The following is a 19,219-nucleotide window of genomic DNA, read 5'->3' on the forward strand; positions in this document are numbered from 1 at the left end:
GGGCTGCCTGGGCCTTGCTGTACCAGTGACCATGACCGTCTAGGAGAACAACTCCCATGGGGCACTGGGTCCTGCCCAGCACCATGGAACCTGGGCCAGCTGTCTGGATACCTTCAAGAGGTGACAGAGACCACTGTCGACAAGACAGATAAGTAAAAGACAAAACAGAGGGCAGCCTTGCTAAGCAGACCTTCTGAAGAAGGGTTACCTGTGTCCTGAGGTAGGACGGGAGAATAGCAGGCTTGAAGTAGGCCTCAGGATGGGCAACGCCTGAGCCACTAGACACCATGAGGAAGGCCTACTGAAAGGGCGCAGCCTGCGCAAGTACCACCGAGCAGGACAGGCTGGGGGCCATGCTCTGGAAAGGAGCTCTCTGCTCGGCTAGGCCCACATGGAGATAAGACCAACGGGTATACTGCAGGACCAGATGGCTTCACGGGTCACACTATGGCTCCGGGAAGGGACGCTGCTGGCAGTGGGGGAGAGCTTCATCAGAACACCAATCGGCAAGCAGGACAGAGAACGGTCCCAGGAGGTGAGGGAAAGCATTACCAGGCACTTGCAACAGTCCACAGGAGATCACTCTGCAACAAACTGTGATTATATTAAAGCCCCGGTCTTCTCTACAGTGTTCTAAGCGTCACCTGCCCTTTCACGAGGTGAAGGGCCCCCTCCAGCCTTCCCCTAACAACCCCTCGACTCAGGTTCTTGGGACCCCAGGCTCAGCAACGCCAGCAGCTCCCCCTGCAGCCCCTCTGGCCCTTTCCCAGTGCTGCCACTTCACAGCTCCAGCAGGCCTGCCTGTGACCTCCCTGCCGCTGCAGCTTCCGACACAATGGATGGGGAGATCAGCTTCGAAAGAGGCCCCAGACTCGTCCCAAGATGGACTACAGGCGTCCGCTCCTGGTCTACAGTAAATCCCCTTGTCAGCCATGACACCTACACAGCCTCACTGGGCTTTATTCCTTCAACTGTGCAATATGGGTGACCAGCTTTGCCCCGCCCTCCTAACTTTCAGGGCAGTCATGAGGCCCAAAAGAGAAATCTAATAAAACGGCACTTGGGTGCTGAACACTTCCACATATTCTGTCCCTTGGAATGTTCCTGAGGTCCTCTGAGGAGACAAATGCTCTAGAGGGACTCAGACGGGGAAAGGGAGGATGGCACAGGGAGCCAGGACTGGGGCTTTGCACAGTGCAGCCTGCTGCTGGGTCTCTTCTCCCTACCTTCTATCCTCAGACACTGCCCAACCAGGACACTGGCTCGTCAGCCCTGCTCTACCCTCGGGCTCCTCCTTTAGGCAGATGTTTGGGGAAGAAGGCCCTGCTTAAAGAAAGTTATCCCAGAAGAGGAGGCGGCCCTAAGGAAAGGGATGTGACGGGAGAAGATGAAAGAGCAACTGAGGTGTGTGCAGCTCACAGAAAACTAAAGGACTGAAGCTCTATTAGTAAAATTTAAAGGGAGGCCAGACACTGTTATATTTATTGAAACACCTATCGAGTCCAGTCAGCTCAGTTCACAGAAGGGCCACCCGCCTGTTCCATGTCCTCCATCAAGCTGGCAGCAGCAGAATGGAACCCAGAAGCCAGCTAGGCTAAGCAGGAATTGAGACAGGAAATTGCAGCCTCGCCTGCCAGGATGCCCTGTGTTCTGATTTAGGGTATGGCTGACCCATCCTTCCTCAGAGGGCTGGGTCCAAACTTTCCAATTCTGACCCACTTTCTCTTCGTTAAGACAGAAGACAGACGACTTATGAAACGCCCCAGGGACCAGGAGCGCCTGACTGCCAGATGGGGACCTGCAAAGCCAGAGATGTACCAAAATACTGTAAACACGAAAACATCCTGTTGTGGTTCTGAAATATGTCCGCAAATTCTTTGATATGGCTCCCTAAATGCCAGTAGCTCCCGAGTTACTGTGACCACCAAACTCACTTCCCAATAGCCCCTGGTGTGGGAGGAGATTGGCCGACCTGCTGCTCCCCGCTCAGTCAGTCCTCCACGTTGGGTGGGAGACTCATCTGACCTGAGTCTGTGTGAGAAGACTCCCTGTGACAATGGACGGGGGTTAAGGGTGCCAGGCACAGGGGGAGTGTCAGCCACTTTCTCCTATGAGCCAAGGAGTCACAAGGCTCATGCTGGAGAACGCCACATCAGAACAAAGTGACAAGGCTGAACTCCAGTATTTACTTCTCATAAATATTAAGCACGTTCTACATCCAGGAGATGATGTGAGTATCACTCCCTACCTTCTATCCTCAGACACTGCCCAACCAGGACACTGGTTCGTCGGCCCTGCTCTACCCTCGGGCTCCTCCTTTAGGCAGATGTTTGGGGAAGAAGGCCCTGCTTAAAGAAAGTTATCCTAGAAGAGGAGGAGGCGGCCCTAAGGAAAGGGATGTGACAGGAGAAGATGAAAGAGGAAAGGCAGGTTCACCAAGCACTTCTACCAAACGAATGACAATTCAAGAGAAGAATGGCAACCTGCAAGCAGTGCATATTTTATGGGGATTTGGGTAGGGGAGGGTTACACCGGAGCATACGACCAGGGCAAGAAGGTGGGGCAGAACTAGAGTAACAGCTACCTCGCATCTGACGTAACATCTACTGGCAGTTTCATCCAACACTCCCACCACATTCTGCCAGCAGCTACAGTGTAGTACAGCCAGTTCATCTCAAGAGAAACAAAGCTGTAGCAAAATCAGATTCTTAAATGCTCATTTTGCATGTGCCAGGTACCATATCAAGTGCCTCGAATACATTATTATATTTAAATCTTAAAGACAAACCCATTAGCTCCTTCCAATAAACACAGCCTTGTGACTCCGGGGACACACAGACGGATGCAGGCGAGAAGGCAGAATGGGATATACAAGATCTCTGCCCGCTTCTGCCTTCTCCTGGAGGCAGAAGATCTTTACAACCCTGGAGTAGGTGAAGATTTCTTAGAGAAATACAGAAAGTGCAAGCATAAAAGAAAAAACTGATAAGCCAGACTTCCTCAAAATTAACAACTTCTTTGATCAAAAGCTCAGTTAAAATACACAGGTCAATGGAACAGAATACAGAGCCAACTGATTTTTGACAAACGTGCAAAGACAATTCAATGGAGAAAGGATACTCTCTCAACAAGCGGTGGTAGAACTGGACACCCACGTATCAAAAAGTGAACCTCCTCCATACATTCCTTATATCAGATCTAAACATTAACTCCAAGAGATCAGAGACTTGTAAAACCTAACACGAGAAAACTTCTAGCAGAAAACAGTGTAAGAAAATTTTTGTGAACCCGGACTAGGCAAAGAGTGTTTATGTCTGTCACCAAAAGCACTACCTATAAAAGAAAAAATGCTATAAAGTAGACTTTACCAAAAGATCACCAGGTGCCAGGTGGGAACCCCAGGTAGGGTGCTGACTACAGAGTGGCAGTGGGAGAGGACTGCGGGGGGAGGGGACTGTGACTGTGACTGCTCTGCATCTTGAGTGTGGTGTTGGTTATATGACTCTACACATTTGTCAAAGCTAAAGAATGACATACCAAAAAGAGTGAATTTTACTGTACCAAATTAAAAAGATACTTTTAAAATTACAGTTAAGCAAATGAATGGGTAAGTCATCAACTGAAGGAAATATTTGCAACATATCCATCTGTAAACTTTTATCTGGAATATATAAAGAACTCCTACAACTCAATAATATAAATAATAAAAAGGCAAACAACTTCATAAAAATGGGCAAAAGATTAAACAGATACTTCTCAAAAGAATATATACGAATGGCTAACGAGGACAAGAAAAAGGGCTCACACTCACAGGGAGACACAACAAAAACCATGTGAGGAGTACTAAACAACAGGATGGCTAAACTCAGAGAATGACAACACCAAATCCTGGCAAGATTATGCAGCAACTAGAACTCTCATACAGTACTGATGGGAATGTAAAATGGCACAACCACTCTGAAAAAACATCTGGCAGTTTCTTAAGGTTAAATCTTGTTCTATTCCACACAGTACCAGACGTCCCAGCTAGAAATAAAGAAATAAAAGGCATCCAAATTGTAAAGGAAGAAGTAAAACTATCTCTGTTCACCGGTGACATGATCTTATATGTCAGGTCTAAAGATTCCACATAAAAAGACCTGTTAGAAGGAATAAACAAATTCAGCAAAGTTGCAGGACACAAAAATCAGTTGTGTTTCTATACACTAACCATAAACAACCTGAAAAGGAAATTAAGAAAACAATTCCATTTACAACAGCATCAAGAAGAATAAAGTACCTAGGAATAAACTTAACCAAGGAGGTGAAAGACTACTACACTGAAAACTACAAAATAACACTGAAATTAAAGGAGACACAAACACATGGAAAGACATCCCATGTTCATGGACAGGCAAACTTAAGAAGATGTCAGTACTATCCAAGCAATCTACAAATTCAACACAATTTTTATCAAAATGCCAATGATTTTTTGCCAAAATAGAAAAATCCATCCTAAAATTAATATAGAAACTCAAAGGACCCTGAACTGCCAAAACAATCTTGAGAAAGAAAAACAAAGCTGAAGGCCTCATACTTACTGATTTCAAAACATATTTCACAGCTACAGTAATCAAAATTGTGTGGAACTGGCCTAAATGCTAGCATACAGGCCATGGAACAGAATAGAGAGCCCTGAAATAAAACTTGCATGTATAGTGTCAAATGATCTTTGACAAGGGTGCCAAGGCTATACAATGGGGAAAGGATAGTGTCTTCAACAAAGAGTGCTGGGAAAACTGGACATCCACTTGCAAAATAATACAGCTGGACCCTTACCTTATACCATATACAAAACTTAACTCAGGGGCCGGCCCGGTGGCACAGTGGTTAAGTTTGCATGTTCTGCTTCTTGGTGGCCTGGGGTTCGCTGGGTTCGGATCCCGGGTGCGGACATGGCACCGCAAGGCAAAAGCCATGCTGTGGTAGGCGTCCCACATATAAAGCAGACGAAGATGGGCACAGATGTTAGCTCAGGGCCAGTCTTCCTCGGCAAAAAGGGGAGGATTGGCAGATGTTAGCTCAGGGTTAATCTTCCTCAAAAAAAAAAAAACAAAAAAAACAAAAAACTTAACTCAAAATGATTACAGACCTAAATGTCAGACCTGAAACAATAAAACTCCTAGAAGAAAACACACAAGCTTCATGACATTGGATTTAGCAATGATTTCTTGGATATGACACCAAAAGCACAGGCAACAAAAGCAAGAATAGACAAAGGGGACTATATCAAACTTAAATAAACAGCAAAGTGAAAGGCAATGTATAGAATGAGAGAAAACATTTGCAATCGTATATCCGATAAGAGATTAGTATCCAGGATATATAAAGAAATCCTACAACTTAACAATAAAAAAAAATCTGATTTAAAAAAGGGCAAAGGACTTAAGTGAGACATTTCTCCAAAGATGATATACAAATGGCCAAGAAGAATATGAAAAGATGCTCAACATCACTAACTCTCAGGGAAATGCAAACCAAAACCACAATGAGATATTACCCCATACTCTTCAGGATGGCCATCATTAAAAAACAAATAACAAGTATTGGTGAGAAGACAGAGAAACTGGAACCCTAGTACGCTACTGGTGGGACTGTAAAATGGAGCAGTCACTACGGAAAACAGCATGGTGGCCCTCAAAAAATTAAAAATACAATTACCACATGATCCAGCAATCTCAATTCTGGGTATCTATCCAAAAGAATTGAAAACAGGATCTCAAAGAGATATGTGCACGCCCATGTGCATCGCAGCATTTTCCCCAACAGCCAAGAAGTGAAAGCAACCCCAGTGACTACCACAGATGAATGGATAAAGAAGATGTGGTACAGTCAGAGAACGGAATGCTCTTCAGCCTACAAAAGAAGGGAATTCTGTCACATTCCGCCACATGGATGAACCTCGAGGACGTGGCTAACTGAAATAAGCCAATCATAAAGAGACAAATACTACACAATTCCACTTCTGCGAGGTACTTACAGTAGTCCAGACTCTCAGAAACAGAAAAGAGAACAGTAGTTGCCAGGGGCTGGGGGGAGGGGGAGAGGGAAGCTGTCCAGTGGGTACTGAGTTTCAGTTTGGCAAGACGGAAAAGCTCTAAGAGATCTGTTGCACAACAAGGTACACAGAGTTAACACGACTGTACTGTACATTTAAAAATGGTTAAGACGGTATATTTTATATTATGTGTTTTTTACAATTTAAAAAAAACAAAAACAAAAAAAAGCACTAAGCCTTGTTTCCGTGGATCCAGTCAACGATCCTCTCAGGTCAGTACTATCCCCATTTAGAGGAAACAGAATGAAGTCTCCCCACGTCCTTCCCCAAGCCAGCTTCCCCGTGTGTCGAATGACGGTGGGCTGCACCTAACCCTCACAAGCACAAACAAGACATGGAGGGCTTTTAAAGTCATATGGGTAATATCAAACCCAAATAAACTAACTCCTGCAGGAAAGCAGGACTGCCCATCTGGGGCATCCTAAAAGGAGACTGCCGCTAAGGCCCAGCCATCGGCAGCGAGGTGCGCCCCGGCTCCTTCCTTAGGCTAGCTCAGCGGGGCCGAGCTCTGAAGCCCACTTGAACCCCCGCAGGATTACACTCAAAAAAGCACACAGCTTATCATTAATGGGCCTCTTGAAAGAATGCACAAAGTTAACATTTACAGCCTGAACGTTTCATTTCAAGCACTTCTTTCAGGAGCAAAATCCAGACTAAGATTCAACACAAAAAAACCTCGATCTAAACAGTGGGGTTACAGTTAGGGTTAACAGAGCTATCGCACACCAAGTGCTTAGCAGAGAGCATGACGCTCAGAAATGGGGGAGGGGGGTGATGATGGTGAGGAGGATGATGACAGCAGCAGCAGCAGCTAAGAACCAAGACGAAGACTACAGGACCAGGTCAGCAGGGGAGTGTTCAGCTCCTGACAGGCCTAGCGTGAGCTGCCTGAGGGGCATTCATGAGGAAGCAGCGGGTTACGGGGGCGTTAACACTGTGGCACTGGTGGCCAAGGCTATGGGGAGGAAGGCAATAAAAACAGCAGGTGAGGAGGTTCAAGGTGAAAAGGCAGGGGGAGAAAGACAAGAAGGAGCAGAGGGCAAAAGAGCTGAGGCTCATGAAGGACCTCCTGAAGCTGTGCTACATCCAAGCGGGAGCTCTAGGCCGCCCAAGGTTTCCCACATTGCTCCACCACTTACAGAAGGGAGGACTTTGGGCTGGTCACTTATTCTTCCAAGCTGTTTCTTCATCTGTAAAGTAAGGTTGATATGAGTCCCCACTTTCTATAAAAAGGGCATCACACCTCCCATTGCAATCATAAAGGAGAAACACACAGCAGCATCAAGACAATTTTAAAACATTGCTTTATTGTGTGTCCTAATCATTTTTGGTGTTACCTTCCATTTCTTGAAAGTATTATCAGTTCTACATTCAGTTATATGAAACTTTTACTTTTAAAATACCTTCTTCTGGTCACTGAGCAGAACTTTGAGCAATGTTTCTTAAGAGGTCCATCTACATGGTTCAAAGTCCATGGAGCGACAGGATTACTAACAAGCCTCCCAAGTTTCTTGAAATGTACACATTCATTTGATTGCAATCACAGGCTGGTGAGGTCACCAGGGAGGCCACTAAAATGCTAACTCCCTGAACAAGTCTAAAGAGGTCAGGTGGGTCTAAAGAGCTCTGGCAGCGTCCGTGTCCACACATGACGGCAGCTGAGCCGGAGCCGCAGAGCACGGAGGGCCTCCACGTGGTGAGGAGCTGGTCCTTCGGCGGGTGGGCACCAGATGGTTCATCTCCACTCAGCTCTTTCATCTTGTTTGGAATCGTGCTGCAGGAGGCAGGGCACATGCTCAAGACAGCAGTCCTGACTTTCTGGTTTCTGCTGCTTCTACTTAAAAGCCAAGTGATGACATCAGGCAAGCTAATTATCCTCTCTGGGCTTCGGCATCCCAATCTCTCAAACGGACCTACTACCTGCTCATTGCCTCCTCACCAAACAGGCCTGGCGGATAAACCATGTGCACACCTACGCCCAAACTCCCGGGCCGAGCTCGGCCCCTCCTCCAGACAGCTGCCCCACACCACTGCACCCCCAGAGACTGGCAGAGCTCTGGGAGGACAGGAAATGCAAATGGTGATGGATTGGGAGGCTATTAAACAAACTTGAGCCCAAATGACCCCTGGACATCTCAGCCCTCCAATTATTTTCTTGAAGAAACTGAAATCAGAAAGAAGGACTTGCCAAAATCACAATCAATGGCAAAAGTAGGACAACCAGGTCTCAAGACTCTTAGAAATGAAAACTAATTCATTTTCAAATACAGTTGCTTTACTGACAGGTATACATTCTGAGAAATGCATCATTAGGCAATTCTGTCATTACGCAAACATCATAGAGTGCACTTACACAAACCTAGATGGTATAGCCTACTACACACCTAGGCTCTATGGTACTAATTTCATGGGACCACTGTCATATATGTGTTCTATCACTGACTGAAATGTCGTTATGCAGTGCATGACTGTATATACGAATGAGAGTTGATGCGTTAAAACCACATAAATATCTACTCTTAAAAATGACTTTTTAATTTACCCAGGAAAATAATACAACCTATTAAAAACCGAAATGTCTCCTTGCCAATTAGTGTAATGAAATAGAAGCCTGTTATAAGAATGAGATTACAGTAAACATCTCCCTCAGAATCATTTAATAAAAGTCGTTTCAAATCAACACAGTTTTCAACCTAACTATGTAACAGACATACACGGAAGAGAGAAGAGAATTAATCCAAGTAGCTTTTAGACCCAGTACTTTGAGTATACATCATCAGTCTCAAGACAAAAAAAATCAAACTCTACCCAATCGATTTGCTTTGGTAGTACTTTTGAAACTATTCTGCGGGCACTGTAGGATTATGCAAATGAGTAAATCTACTCATGTTGTTGGAAGCCAGAGTTCTCACTGTAGAAAAAGGGAGATACCAACATGAAACAGGGAAAGCAAGCAAGATCCTGTAATGCAAGGCTGGAACTAAAAGGAACAGTATAAACTTACACAAGGAGAGACACACAGAGACCGACACATGCACACACACATACCTCAGCTAGACTGAAAGGTCTAGTGGCAGCACCATCCTAGTAGCAATGAACACACCTAAGACCAAAATCTTGGTTTCTAAGCACCATTTCCCACTAAAAGAACCAGTGCTCTGTGGGAAAATGCCTGGGGCAGGCAAGATACACGATGAGCCTGGTAATAAGGAATGTTCAAAATCGACGGGGACATATCAGCAGGATGCAGAAGCCAGCCTGAAGAGGTTTCCATTGCCGAAATCAATTACAACATAAGCATCAAAATGGATAATGGCAATAACAGACAACACACTGAGTAAAAAGAATTCATGAGTCCACAGTGATACTAAAAAATAAAAAGGAAGAGAAAGCTCTTTTTTATAGCCGACTACTACTAAAAGAAAGAATGGTAAGAAAAAATCAGCATTTAGCAACCATCACATGGTAATGGATTCAGGTAAGAATCATCACTGGACGCTTCAAACCACCAGGTGGGGGTCTCTCCCTCCCAACGGAGTGCCTGCCCCTCACAAAGGGGAAAAGGCGCCGTTCCAGGAGAAACGCAACCAGGCCACCTCACCACGAGGCCAAGTTAACATCACCATTCCTGGGACAAATGGAGAGACAGTGCCTCTGGATGCGCTGAGGAGGGCTCAAGGTCCTGAGGGGTCACTTTTGCCAAAAAAGATCAACTGAATCGGATTACAAGGAAACAATCTGATAAACCCAAACTGAGGAATATTCTATAAAATGACTGGCCTGTACTCTTCAAAAACTTCATGCCATGAAGACAAAGCTGTTCCAGATTTAAAAAGATGAGGGGCCGGCCCGGTGGTGCAGCGGTTAAGTACGCACATTCCGCTTCTTGACAGCCCAGAGTTCGCTGGTTTGGATTCCAGGTGCGGACATGGCACTGCTTGGCAAAAGCCATGCTGTGGTAGGCATCCCACATATAAAGTAGACGAAGATGGGCACGAATGTTAGCTCAGGGCCAGTCTTCCTCAGCAAAAAGAGGAGGATTGGCAGTAGTTAGCTCAGGGCTAATCTTCCTCCAAAAAAAAAAAAAAAGATTAAATACACGTGACAATGCAACATATGATCCCAGGTTGAATCCTGCATTGGGAAAAAAAATATGTTGTAAATAGGACAACTGGCAAAATGGGGATATGGATAACAGCACTCCATCAGTGTTACACTTCCTAAACTTGACAACTATACTGTGATTATAAGAGAATGGCCTTGTTCTTAGGAAATATAAATTGAGGGATTTAGAAATGAAGGGCCATGATGCCTGCAACTTAGTTTCAAAGAGTTCTGCAAAAAATGGCGTGCGTGTATGAGATATATTTTATATCTGTATACACAGAGCAAGAGAGCGAGCGAGCTAGCAAGCATGCAAATATATGGTGAGTCAATGTTAACAATCGGTGGATTTAGGTGAACTGTATACAGGTGGAGTTCACAGTACTACTCTTGAAACTGGTAGGTATGAAATGTTTCCAAAGCAAAAACTTTTTAAAAAAGAAGGCGGTATCCCTTTGCCTCCTTCTGAAGGAACATACTTTGAAATCTTAATTCCTTTTGGAATTAAGCCTTCCTCAAAGCAATAAAAGAATGCAGACCATTGGATCTTTGGGATTTGGCTTCATGTATGCCCTTAAAGCACCTCTCAACTGTGTAACTTTATGTCAAAGTTTCCCTGCATGACCACTCTAATGCTAAATCATCCTTCGTGAAATTATGCCATTTAGATAAATAAGCACACAAATTTGAGCTACAGCATAAACACATGTAAAAATCAGGAGTCCAACCTGGAGCTGTGGCAGATCAGTTTTAGACTGAGACAAATCCACGAGGGTCTGGGAACGGTCAGCGGGAAGTACTACTTGTGTATTTTATAAGTACTACTTGTGTATTTTAGCTGCTTCAGCCTTATGGCCATGCCACCTCTAAGTGTAAATCTCACTAATTTGCAGCTTCTGCTTGATGAAAAGTTTGGATAAGAGGTTTCCCCCAGAACCATACCCCACAGACAAAAGTACAACTGAGGAAAGTTCTCATAAAGCCTCTTTTTTTTTTCAAAGATTGGCACCTGAGCTAATAACTATTATGAATCTTCTTTTTTTCTTCTTCTTTTTATCCCCAAATCCCCCCAGTACATAGTTGTATATTTTAGTTGTGGGTCCTTCTAGTTCTGCTACGTGGGAGCTGCCTCAGCATGGCCCTATGAGTGGTCCCACGTCTGAGCCCAGGATCTGAACCGGCGAAACCCTGGGCTGCCGCAGTGGAGCGCATGAACTTAACCACTTGGCCATGAGGCCGGCACCTCATAAAGTCTTATTAAAAAAAAAAAATTAGAATGAGGTAAAGCTTTATGTACTGACCTACAAAGAGCTCCAAAACAGTGTCAAATGAAAAACTCAAAAAACTGTATAAAAAGCATAGTTCCATTTATGCAAAATAATCTGTGTATGAATGTCTGTAAATGTGGGGAAAAAAAAAATCAACATCCTTTTTCTAGACTGTCATGGGCTTTCACTGTGGCTCTGCATGCATCCTTCACACTGATGGGGTGGAGGGGGAATCTGGAGACTCTCTCCCCATCCCGGGAGTGGCCAACAAGCCACAGAGGGCTAAAGCCTGCCTTGGCCCCAAATGAGCCTCATCCCTTTCAGTCCTCTCGTTCTGTCTTATAAGGACCACAGAGCTTTGGAGGTAAACGAACCGGCCCAGGAACCCTAGGAGGTAGCCAGTGGCACTCAAAAGGCCTCTACATCAGGAGACTCGATGTCAATCTAAGTGTGCAGGGGGTCCTAGACACTCATGTCTCCCAGCTCACCTTCCAGGACACCTCTGCCATGGCTCCTGCCCCTCGTCCAGTGCCCAAGGCAGCCGCAAGCAATCCTCTCCACAGCTATGAATTCCTAAAGAAGGTCCCCCAGGCAACAAGGCTTCTGAAACAGGGCGGGAGAGCAGGGTGAACCCGGAGGCCCTCCTGGTCCAGCATACCCACTGAGGCTCAGCTTTCAGCTCTGTCCTGTCCAACACAGAGCCGTCCACAGCTAAAGGCAGACAGGAGGCAAGCCGATCAAACTGACGGCCAGCTGCCAGGGATCCGGAAAGCCAGCCTACACAGAGGGACCGGAAGGGAGTAGGGACCATGATCAGCCCAGGATGACTGAAGCAACGGCCACACTGGGCAGAGAGGAATGTGCACAGCCCCTGCCTCTGCCAGCTCTCAAGCAAGGTTTGTACTATGGATGGTCTGGAGAAGGGCAGGCCAAGTCCTCATGCAGGGGGCAGTCGGGTTCTCAAGCCTCAACGCCAGGCAAGGCCAGGAGCCCCTAGCTCCTCCCAACCCCAGGCTGGGCAGCCGGTGAACTTCACTGAGGAGCCACGTTTGTGAGAAGCCTGCTCTCACCTCTCAGTGCAGCTCACATCCGCAGGAGCAAGCGCACCCCAGTGTGAGGCCCAGGCCAGCTGGCTCTGCAGCACCCCCCCACTGCTCCTCCAAAGGCGTTCCTGCAGGCCCTTGTCTGCGCCACCCCCACCAGGGGCAGCTGCGAGGCCCACTGGCTAAGGGAGCTGTTGCTCTTTATGTCAAAATATAAACAGCCATTTGTGCATTTGTTCAATAACTGATTTTTGAGTGCCCACTCTGTGCCAGACCAAGCCCAGGGGACACAGAATGAACGTGACAAAGAGCAAAACGTCAGTAAGAACAATCCTAGCCCTGTCCAAAGTACTGCGGCTGTTTTGGGGGCTCTCAGGAGCCACACACACCCCCTCTCAGATCACTGGAATGGCTAGACTCATGTAGCACTCACAATATAGCAGACACTGCTCAAAGCCACTGTGCCCTGCTGCCTCCAAGGTGGGGGCCCTCTCCCAAGAAGTATGCCCCTATGCACACACACACACAAAGCCTCGGGGGAAGGGGGGGGTCCCAAAGTCAATTCTCACAACATCTCCATGAAGTAAGCTCTGTTGTTATGTCCATGTTACAGATGAGGAAACTGAGGCACAGAGAAGTCACAGAGTGGGCAGCAGAGCGGGACTTGACCCCAGGCAGTGCAGCTCTAGGGTCAGTGCTTTTAAACCATCACACTGGACTTGCAGCTGCTCATTCTACAGACAGCCTGTTTGATGCAACGCCAGCCCTCGGCTTTCCTCCCTCCCAGGCTGCTGCCCAGAAACCCTAGGATGCTCTGGGTCCTCGGTCTACTGCACTCCAACCATGGCCCACAGGGCATTCACCCTTCCCTGGACTTGCCCTGTCAAAGCCGACCACGTCCACACTGATGGGACACTTGGCCCAGCTTGCAGCAGCAAGACAAGATGTGACTGGCTTTCACTCAACATCCCAAGTCAATCGGTAAATAACGCCAGAAACAAAAATACAGCTATCACATAAGAACCATACTGTAAGCCCACCCATCACTCTGCTTGGCAAACTATTGGCCCAAAATTGGGCTCTTGGGATTACTGACCTGCTCTGCAGACAGGAGGAGGCTGGTCACCAACTCCTCAGAACCCCAAATACAAAAGCACATGTGATGAGGGAACAATCTAGCAGTATACCAAGAAAAAGATATCTAATGGATCCCTTGCTATCTACCAGGTCCTAAATGTTGTCACTGACGCATTCCACTTAGAGTCAAGAAACTAGAAGGTGATTCCCTAGGCCAAGGAGAGGGAGAGGAACAGAAGTCAGACATCACCCGTGCAGGGAGGGCAGGGAGCGCCGACAACTAGATCTCCCACGATGTAGGCCTCAAGTGCTGTGGAACTGCCAGGGGAGGGAAGGGGTGAGGAAAGTGCCAGTAAGCTAGGCCTGGGAAGGCTGCAAGCGAGAGCCATCTGGGCGAGGTGAACAGGAAAGGCACAGCCGAACAGCAGTGAGAAGGTGCAGGCGCATTCGCCGAAGCATGCAACAACAGCACATCCTTCACTCCTCAGACTAGAACCACCAACTGAAACACCAACCCTGACTCGCAGCCACCTGAAGCAACTGGAGCTTCAACCACAGTGCTTCCTGTGCCCTCAAGACTGCCCCACGGTGACACAGTGCCTGCCCACAGCAGGAGGGAGTGAGGGTTTGTCACGGGGCGACTGCAAGCAATGGGGTGGGGAGCAGCACTGTTCATCTCCTGGGGGCACCAAGCACAGGAGCCTCCTCTTGCTCTCTGCAGTGGCCAAAGCATTCAGGGGAAAGGGCCATGGAGTATGCCACTGACTCTCAAATGGTTCAGAAAACAACGACACGTGTGTGTACACATCTATGCACAAGCACATGGACACACAAGGAGGATAAGGCAGATAAGGGAAAATGCTAACAAAAGATAAATCTGGGAGAGGATATGCAGTTATTCTTTGAGCTAATTTAATTCTTGCAACTTTCCTTAAGTTTGAAATTATTTCCCAGAAAAAGGTTTCTTTACCAAAAAAAAAAAAAAGACAATTCATTAGCTAGAATGATTGGTTAGTGTGTTACACTACTTCCAGCTAAAAAGAATGAAATCACTAAGCCCAAATCCCAGTGTGCTGGCAGGGCAAGTCCTACAGGGTTACAGGGTGGGGGGCTGTGGAGAAAAGAGCTCCAAAGTCAGGAGGCATTTGGCAAGCGCAGGTGCAGGCTCAACTTTCCAGCTACTTCTATGAGCTTTGACCACTTCTGCTTATAAAATATCCACACTCTTGCTATTCACTACCCCAGGTGCTGCTCCAGAGGCAAGCCTGTGGCCACTTGTCAGCTCACTGAGGATTTACCAGTTCAGCACAGCAAGCAGGCCCTTCCAGAAAAGGGGAAAGAACCCTGGATGGAGTTGTAGCTGAAACCATGGCATGATTCTCTTTGAGAACTGACACTAGAAAAACAGTTTTAGAATCAGCGATTGATGCTGCATTCCTTGTACAGAGAAAGGGTCAACAGGACGACATCACAGGCAGCAGCCCCTAAACACCCCTGTATGTTTGTCACCATTTGGCAGAGGTCCCCAACCTTCCTTTCTCACCACATCCCCAGCGGACATGATCACACATCATCACTGGCCATTATGGCTAACCATAGAAGGGACGTGGGAGGAGGGCTGGTTCTACCCCTCAGACTGGAGTATTAAGGTGGAAAAAGGTTCTGCATCCCCACCTAGAGAACCACTGGGTGAACAGGAAGAGAGGCAGCCTGGGGCTCCGCAGGTGGGGCTCCAGGGCAGGAAATACACAGCAAGAGTGGACAGAGCCCTGACCAAGGGTGCATGATGTGATTGCCAAATACTTTAAACCTCCCAGATGCTCATCAAAGGTGGAATGGATATATAATTGGATAAAGAGATATATACACAATTAAATTCTATACAGCAACAACAACAAAAAGAATGCACGATGGGGGTCAGGCCAGACTTCTGGGATTGAAATCTCAGTCACTTAACTTGATGAGCTCTCTATAGCATAGATCAGTTTCCCCATGTGTAAAATGGGGCTAATAACAGTACCTCACAGGAACCACCAGAGAGTTAAATAAATCAATGCATGTTAGTGCTACAACAGTGCCTGTCACAAAACACATCTTCAATCAACCAAGAAATGCACTTATGTAAATATAAAATGCAAGAATGCATTTAAAAGAAACTTTGGCAAAAAGTCAAGTTTAGCACTCTCCCGTTGCCCACACCGTGTGAAAGTCCTCACACACGGGCCTGCATCAGAGAGGGGCCAACAGTGGCTTGGCCCAGGTCGTCAAAGGCTCCACCTGGCAGAAATCAAAGGACACCCTCCCCACCCGCCTCCTTCCCGGGAAGCAGGTTCCGGCTGGTGCCCTCCTCACACCCAAATATGGGTCTAAGCCAGGACTCTAAGAGAAAGAAGGCAGGCCAAGACCGGAGAAGCAGACCCTCGCAAATGCCGGCCAGCAGAGCCCTGCCGGGAAGGACACAAAGCACACACAAGAATATATGACCCGGCATGAGACCCGTCCTTGCTGCCCAACCAAAATCAGGGAGCCAGCTGGAGTCCCCCAGGTTTTGAAGGACAAGTCAAGACACCACTAGGGTCTGCTGCAAAGTTCTGATCTGGAGAGTCATGAAATGAAAAGGTAACTTTGCTCCCTCTACCAGAGCCACCTCCCCACCCCAACTCAGACCTAAGTGTGAGGTCTCCAGTGAACCTGCTTCACAGGTACAAACGGTTGGCCACCTCTGCCACCTGCCTCTGGGCGCCCACATTCAGGGGACTGATTTATACTTAGTCTCTGCTTCCACACTTAAAGTGCACTCCTAGCGGGAGGAGTTTATTCTCTTCATTTGAGCATCCTTAGTGATGGGGGCAAGCAGCAAGGACTCGAAGACACTTGAATTGCTGCTGGCTAGTTGGCAGGATTTGTGGATACACAGTAAAGAAAAAGGAGTGGGGGACATTGGTCACCGTCCATCATCCAGGAAGGAGATGCTAGACCTGGAACCAGAGGCACTCCGAAGAAGAAAGGCGCGATATATGGCCTTATCACTCAGAGTCCAGGACCTGATGTGTAAAACTGGGACCCAGGAGCCAGAACAGGGTGATGTTTCACCTCTCCTCAGGTGCAGACACGTCTCCTCAACAACCCAATCACAAGAACCCGCAAACCCATTGGCTCTGGTCCCAAGAGTCCACACAATACCCCCCTCAACAGGTGGCCCTTTTCCTGGCTTCCTTTCCTACCAATGCCACCCACTTCTAGTTACTCCACTGCCCAAAGAACATCAAAAGCAGTGAGCAACCAGCTCCACTCAGGAAGCCCAGAGATGTGTCACTGGAGAGCCTTCAGGCTGAGCATGGGCCCGGGTCCTTGGCCACCATGTAGACACTGGGGAGCAGAGAGACGCAGCATGTCCGGGGTGGGAGCCTGGCTAGGCCACGGCAAGGGTGCACACTGCTGGGCTCCCCAGCCTGCCTTCACACACCAGGGCCTGACAGTGTTCAGACAGCCCTGGGCACTTCCGCCTTCATGGGCTCCCTCCTGCACACAAAAAAATTAAGAATCATGCTTTTCAACTGTGTTAGTGTAAAGATGAATGTATTTACATATGTATATTACTAATTTTCTTGACCTAAAAGTTCGGAGTTTTTCCCGCTAATTTTAAAAGAAATCAAATATTTTTGCAGGCTACGAAAAGCACTGGGGACCCCCAGCACCGGGCCTCCTGTGCCTGATGGATAAATCGGCCCTGCATTTGGGGATTTGATTTTCTTGCTGCAGTTCAAGGAAGGAGGCATACGCCAAACACAGATAAAGAGGAAAATTATGTGGGGCCTTCTAGCTGCCATGATTCTGATTCCCCACCACAAGCCTACTTATAAAAACACAAACTCCAAGTGGAGTTCCAAAAGCATTTAATCATCACACACAAGGCGCACTCCTAAGTGCCTGGCACTGTGCAGGCTCCGAGAGCGGCAACACAGCCGCGATGCAGCGCGTCGGTCTCTGCGCGCGACGCTCGCGGACCCTAGTACCTGCTCGGGGCCGGTCTCTGAGCCGAGCACTTCTCAAGTGCAACACCTCACGGAGTGACGGTAAGCGACACAGCTACCGCTCCGCAGCCGAGGAGTTTCCAAGGCTGAGACGCTGGCACCAACCACTGCTGGGCGGAAGCCTGGGAAACCTGGCGCCTCCACGAGCAGCTCTCTCGACACCCAGCACTCAGCCTGAGCCCAGCCGCTGGGCCAGCAAGGAGGCCGCGCCCCACGGGCGCAGCCAGAGCACCCGCAGGCCCCCGAGGCGAGGTCGAGCCCCGCACAGTCTCGCTTCCGTCAACCTCCAAGCATGCAGGGCTCCATGGATGTGGGTCCAAAAGCAACATCCCTCCAGAACAAAGTTCCGTGACACGCGCGGCAACCTGAGCCCACGTAAACTCACAGCTCGGTCCCGGCGAGGGGGCGGCGCCCTCTGGGGACGCAGCCGGCCAGGCGGAGGGAGGTCCCGGCGACCCCCGCCCGCCCCGCCCCGACCGCCCGCGCGCCCCGCCCCGCCGCCCCCGCCGCGCCGCGCACCTGGCCGCAGTGGCTCGGTGACGGTGAGCACGAGCAGGAAGAGCAGCAGGAAGGCACCGCTGTCTGCCTTGGGCACCATTTATCCTCCGTTCATCGTCCCCGGGGCGGCCGCGTGACCCCGCGGGGAGGCCGGACCGGGCCGGGCTGAGGGTCGGGCGCCGAGGAGGGGCCGGGGCCGGGCGCGGAGGGGCGGCGGGAGAGGTCTCCGGCTGGGCCGCGGAGGGGCTGGGCGCGGGCTGGAGCGCACTCTCGGCCGCGGCCTCGGGCTCCGACTCCGGCTCCGCGCAAGATGGCGGCCGTCCTGCTCGGCTCCGCACCGCCCCGCCTCCCGCCCGCACGCCGGCGCCAGCCAATCAGCGCCGAGGCGGGGGGCGGGGCCTGCGTGCTCCCAATGCGTGCGGACCATTGGCCGGGCGGGGGGCGGAGCGCCCGAAGGGGGCGAGGCCTAAGGTCAGGGAGGCGGAGGGCGGGGACTGCGGGGAGGGCCCGACGCGGGGCGGGGCCACGAGGGGTGAAGTGCGCCGTTGGCTAAGCAGAGAGGTGGGGCTCGGGGGCGGAGCCTAGCTGGTAGGGCCTCCAAAGGGCCTAGGATCCGAGGCGCGGGGCAGAGCGGTAGGGGAGGGGCACCGGACCAAGATGACGGACACAGACAAGGGCGGGGGCGAGGGGCCGCGGGCGGCCCAGGGGCAGAGCGTGAATGGAGCGGGCGGGACGCAGGGAGGCGGGGGAAGGGGACGCGGCTGAAGCAGGACCCTGGGACGCGAAGGGTTTTCAAATTCTGCACACCTGCAAGCCCAGGTCCCGTCAGCGGCCCAAGAGTGCGCCCTAAAGTAGTCTTTTTAAAGCTGAACCGCTGCGGAAAAAGGATGAGGAAGACGGGAGGGACCTGGACTATCTTTGAGGAGGTTCTGGGGGTGGGGAAGAAGGATCAACCCTGTAAGGAACAGGCAGGTGTGGCTTCACCGGCGCACACAACTGAAAGTGTTTCAAACAGATGAGGAAATAGCCTACAGGAGTGTCATACCGGGAGAGCTGACAGGGGAAGTCCCATCCCAGAGAGCGTGTGGAGCAAGGCTG

The 19,219-nt window shown here is 49.2% G+C and overlaps 1 protein-coding gene across 6 annotated transcripts in view; it reads right to left on the reverse strand.

Moving 5' to 3' along the window:
- DGCR2 (DiGeorge syndrome critical region gene 2) overlaps positions 1-18,471 on the reverse strand; it is an 89,281-nt gene extending 70,810 nt beyond the window's left edge. For 5 of the 6 annotated variants that reach the window (XM_046639047.1, XM_046639049.1, XM_046639045.1 and 2 more), the window contains exon 1: positions 18,143-18,471. In XM_046639047.1, the coding sequence (XP_046495003.1) occupies positions 18,143-18,221 (79 nt within the window). In that variant the 5' untranslated portion in view covers positions 18,222-18,471. Of the gene's footprint in view, positions 1-7,236; positions 7,288-18,142 lie in introns of all 6 variants that reach the window. The other variant, XM_046639050.1, reaches the window with a different exon arrangement.
- Positions 18,472-19,219: the final 748 nt, after the last annotated feature.

This window comes from Equus quagga, chromosome 15 (assembly GCF_021613505.1).
Source record: "Equus quagga isolate Etosha38 chromosome 15, UCLA_HA_Equagga_1.0, whole genome shotgun sequence".
Lineage (NCBI taxonomy): Eukaryota > Metazoa > Chordata > Mammalia > Perissodactyla > Equidae > Equus > Equus quagga.